This window comes from Octopus bimaculoides, chromosome 21 (assembly GCF_001194135.2).
Source record: "Octopus bimaculoides isolate UCB-OBI-ISO-001 chromosome 21, ASM119413v2, whole genome shotgun sequence".
Lineage (NCBI taxonomy): Eukaryota > Metazoa > Mollusca > Cephalopoda > Octopoda > Octopodidae > Octopus > Octopus bimaculoides.
Window position 1 is genome coordinate 9,093,984 of NC_069001.1, and position 5,182 is coordinate 9,099,165.

Below are 5,182 nucleotides of genomic sequence, written 5' to 3' on the forward strand. Positions count from 1 at the left end.
TCCCTAATATTATTATTATATATATATATATATAAGAAATTATAAAAGGAAAGAAAATACACACACTTTATATAGTTTAAATATAATTTTTAATATATCGACCGGTTTCGCTTTCGCTATTCATGATATTATGGTTTACTTATTTGAATATGTATTTTCTTAAGAAGAAATTTTTGTCCATGTTGTGTGTAATGATATTTACGAGTGAATGGATTCACAAGTAGAAAAATAAGGGGAGGTAATTGGTTATCGTTATTATTGTTGTTGTTGTGGGCAAGGGAGATAACTGTTCAGGGGAATATATATGTGTACACAAAAAAGGGGGTTCGAAAAACTTGTTAAAGTGAGGGGATTTATGTACAGTGATGTACAGTTGGTTATGCGTGCATAGTAAGACGTGCTCTGTATTACCTCCCCTTATTTTTCTACTTCTGAAGCCATATATATATATGTATGTATGTATGTATGCGTGTGCATATATTTGTGTGACTGTTTATCCCCCAACATCATTTGGCAACCGATGCTGGTGTGTTTACGTTCCCCGTTACCTGGCGGTTAGGCACTGGAGACCGATAGAATAAGTACTAGGTTTACAAAAAATAAGTTCTGTGGTCAATTTGCTCGACTAAAGGCGGTGCTCCAGCATGTCTGTAGTAAAACAAGTAAAAGAATAAAAGAACATATATGTGTGTGTGTGTGTGTGTGTGTGTGTGTGTGTGTGTGTGTGTGTGTGTGTGTGTGTGTGTGTGTGTGTATGAATGGCACGGTGCTAGAATTTTCGACTCGAGTCAAATATAAGCAACTACTCCAAATCGTTGTTTGAGTATCTGTAGAAGTGGGGACACGAGCTCGTAGTTTGTTTTGTTATCGAGTATATTAGGTGTAATAAAGATGTCAAACTAAGTAGTGGCATTTTGAAATCATATATATATTACAAATATATATATATATACTAGGCCATGCACCTTCATCATATACACACACACACACACAAACGTGCATGTGTATATGCTTGTGTGTATATATGTACTTGTATATGAATGTACGTATGTGTTTGCAATCTGTGTATGCCTGAGTGCACGGATACCTGAGAGAATGAGAGAAAGATAGCGATTACGAGTTCAAACTTTTGCAACATACCGTTCTAAGTTCACCCATTTGAGCCTCAAGAATGCCATATCTCTTCTTCCAATCTCCAAGTTGCTTCTCCAGTTCACTTGTCCTCCTTCTGCTGGTTTCGCTGTCTGCAATGCGGCGGGCAACTTCATCGTGTAATCCATCGATTTCGGCTTGCACTCTGTCTCTCTCGTCCTGCACTTGACGAAGTCTGACAGACAAATCATGCAATTGTTTTGTTAAAGAATATTATTTATCCCATGTAGGGATTGATGTGGCTAACAAACACGGTTAATATAACAAGAATATACCAACAATATTATACAAATTATGAAAAAAAAAAGAATGAGAGAGAACAACCAAAATGTCACACTTTCATAATATTTTTTGTTAAGAAACTTAGCGTTAAGCATATATTTTAGGATAAGAAACTCCTCTTCTTATCCTGATAAATATATCAGCAAAGTTGCTTGGGAATATATATATATATATGGAAAGAACAGTATATATTGATGTATAAATGCACATATGGCGGGAAAACCGATGAGAGAGTCAATTTTACATGGTCAAATGTCCTATTAGCCATAGCGTCTAAATATCTGTATAATTGTACGATACTTTGTTATAAATGTTCGCACTCATTTATCAAGAAAAATAAGACAAAGTAAAGATTATTTGCCAACATAATGTGGCAGTCCCGGTTGGGACGAATGTTAGTGTTGTTTAGCCTTAGGAAACATCTTCTCCATCTGGCTATACGACACACTATCTGTGTCCTAATATGTGTCGTATAGTCAGCTGGAGACGATGTTTTCTGGCGCTGAACAACAGTAAAATTCGTCCCAACAAGGTCTGCCACTTTTTGCTGGCAAATTCATAAGCTGTAAGTAAATAAAACTCTCTACAATTGTTAACTACATCCTTATCTTTGCACAATTTGGAGGATGGATTTTTCTCCGTGTTTATACAGATTAGGTTAATCTCGAATTCAGTTAATCCAGTCGATTTCTGAACAGAGAATTTGTCCTATAGATATAATTAATTTGAAAAGGAGTAACGTTTTTAATAGATGGAATTACAAGTTTCACTTGAAGAACTTACAAACTTTTCCTTGGAAAACTTCATCTTCTTAATGATTTTAACGTAAGACATTTGTCACAAAATGGAATCCACGTATAAAATTTTAAATGCATTATTTCAGAACAAAAAGCTGCAGGTTCACTATCTGCTAATTACAATCTATTGATCTTTATGCTTGCTGTCACAGATCTCGTATTTTTTTTTTAATGTTGTGCTAACTCTATGCAAATTAAGAAAATGAGATTCAGTTTTGTCATGAGTTCGTAAAGAGAAAGTTTTAAACGAATTAATAAAGGAGCGAAAAATCAAACATTAACAGGAAACTTTACTTACTGTTCAGTCAAATCTTCAACTTCTTCTTCAAGCGATTCGTTTTTGGATTTCACAGCTGCAAGTTCCTTATCCTTGTCTTCGAGGAGTGCTTTTAATTCATCCAGCTGCTCTTGGAATGAGATTTTGATCACATCAACGTTAAATTCAACTTTAGCTTTATTTAAAAGCTCTTTAAGGTATTTGTTCTCAGCCTCCAGCATACGTGTTTTTTCAAGGTGGTTGGCAAGCTTTGAATTCAAACCTTGTAGGTCTCTCTTTTCTTTTTCGCTGCTACTTTTCATTTCAGCAACACTTCTTTGGGAAGATTCTTTTGCCACCCCAGCGCTCAGAGAAATAGGTGCAGAACGGACATGAGTTACCATAGCAATTTGAGGTCCTGAACGAATAGACGTTCTTTTTTTCCTTCGAATGTGTGATGTGGAGCTTTTTATCTTAACGTCACTCATTTTTGTTGTTGTTATTCAAATACTGGAATGGAATAAGAAACCCTTTACTGTACGGGGCACAAGCGGGACACAGAAAAAAATTCTGCTGAACGATATACAACCTGCTTTCCGACACTGTGAAGTGACCAAATCTAAGGCGTTGTCCTGCTTTATATGTGCCAAAGAAGAGTTGCAGTGAGAGTGCAATAAGGTGGGATGGACTGATTGATAGAGAAAAAGAAGTGGTAATAGATACGAAGAGAGATGAAGGAGACAAAAAGTGAGAGTAGAGTAATAGTGGGAGATTTTATGTGTAGGACATGTAATATAACAAAACAAGTTCTTTTCTCCTTCTTTTATATTTCATTCGTCCTCATTTAAAACCATATACGCTTGTGTATACGTTTGGCAAAAAAGACATGTAAAGAAAAATAATAAAATAAATCGTGTAAGTAGCACATCTTCACGCTTCAGTTAGCTTTAGGTATAATCGTAATACATCCTCAGCCAGTCACACACCTACAATATCATAAAGGTAGACTGAGTTGCCGTCACACAAAACACTTTGTGCATACATTCTTTTGCACACAATCCACTTTCTTTTTGAACAATAAACTATATCTATGGTTACCCAATTTTCACCATGATGTCTTTTGTCAAGAGTGATTGACAAAAGTTAGAACCTCAATAGAATAATGCCTGGTTGTAGTTATATAAATTGAGAATAAAATAAAGAATAAAATACCTTAATATACCTAAGATTCGAAAATACTGCCTCCCTCAAAATTTCACGAGTGTTTTGTTAATGACATTAGGCATAATTACTTTTGTCATATAAGGTGGAGAGCTGGCAGAAACTTTAGCACGCCGGGCGAAATTCTTATCGGTATTTCGTCTGCTGCTGCATTCTGAGATCAAATTCCACCGCTGTCGACTTTGCCTTTCATCCATTCAGGGTCGATAAATTAAGTACCAGTTGAACACTGGGGTCGATGTAATCAACACATCCTCTTCCCCAAAATGGCTGCCTTTGTGGCAAAATTTGAAACCACTATTACTTTCGTCATAAACAGTGAATAAATAGAAACGCCAAGACACCGAAATATGATTTGCAACATTTAGTTAAGTTCTATATACTGGAAATTATATTTAGTATATAATACTTATATTTTTTTAAAACAGATTGAACTTTATGAATCTATTAAGTGGAATCTTTAGACACTCTTATCCGCTCTTAATTTTAGTATTGAAAAGTTTTTACTAGTTCTCTTTCCCTCACATTTTTTTCCATACACATCCGACGTATATTCTATTTACATATATCTTACATATATACTAGCAGCTAAGCCCGGTTTCACCCTGTCAGAGAACGACGCGAAGAGAGAAACGAAGACATAAAAAAGAGGAAAAAGCGGATACGAAGTGGTGTTTAGGCGACGGATCTTGGTAGAAAAAAAAGAATGTCATGGTGAGTTAGTAAGGAGAGCAAAGCAAGACTGGACTTACGTGGGCTGGCAGGACGATGAAAATATTGCGGAGTTGAAATTGGAGCAGTTGAAGTTGCCGTTGTTATCATTGGAGTGCCTCTTGGTAGACAACATTCTTCGTCCTTCCCTCGGGTGCACAAATAGAAAGACCATGGGGACAGCCAACGTACAGTTGTGCGAGTGAGAATACTTGCTCTGTCAGATTCAAACCAACCACTTGCACTAATTGTCCCTGCGCCTTGTTGATTGTCATGGGAAAGCAGAGTTTGATGGGAAATTGCATCTGTTTAAACTTGTAGGTCGTATCGGAGTGGGTAAGGGACATGGGAGTTATAAGTATGTCTTAGCCAGCGGCTAGTTCATTCAAGATTGTTGCCTACAGAACTCGGGAGCACAATTTTTTGATAATCATCCGCGTACCATTGCACATTATTGGAGCATCTAAATTCCTTAGCAGCATGATTGGCGCGCCAACTTTCAGATGCAGTTCGTGAGCTTGTAGTTCTGCGGGTCACCCCTTTTGTCAGATTTGTCATGGGCCGGCCGGTCTATCTCAGATAGATGGGAAGCTGGATTAAATTTTTCATCAACACAGGGGAGCCGAAATAATTTTTTTCACTGTCCAAGGGAAGCCAAATCGCGAAAAAGGTTGAGAAATGCTGATCTATAACGATGGTTTTTATTTAGGCACATCGTAAAAGTAATTATACTGAATTGCTTAATATAAAGAAAAGTATGTTT

At 36.6% G+C, this 5,182-nt stretch overlaps 1 protein-coding gene across 2 annotated transcripts in view; it reads right to left on the reverse strand.

Annotated features, from left to right (window-relative positions):
- Window positions 1–5,182, reverse strand: part of LOC106873796 (70 kDa neurofilament protein) — a 40,729-nt gene that overhangs the window by 12,607 nt on the left and 22,940 nt on the right. The window contains exons 1-2 of one of the 2 annotated variants that reach the window (XM_014921313.2): window positions 2,530–3,140; window positions 1,141–1,327 (exon numbers count right to left, since the gene is read on the reverse strand). The exons of the other annotated variant lie outside the window; for it this stretch is intronic. Of the exons in view, the coding sequence (XP_014776799.2) occupies window positions 1,141–1,327; window positions 2,530–2,975 (633 nt within the window). The 5' untranslated portion in view covers window positions 2,976–3,140. Of the gene's footprint in view, window positions 1–1,140; window positions 1,328–2,529; window positions 3,141–5,182 lie in introns of those variants that run through there. 2 annotated transcript variants of the gene reach the window in all.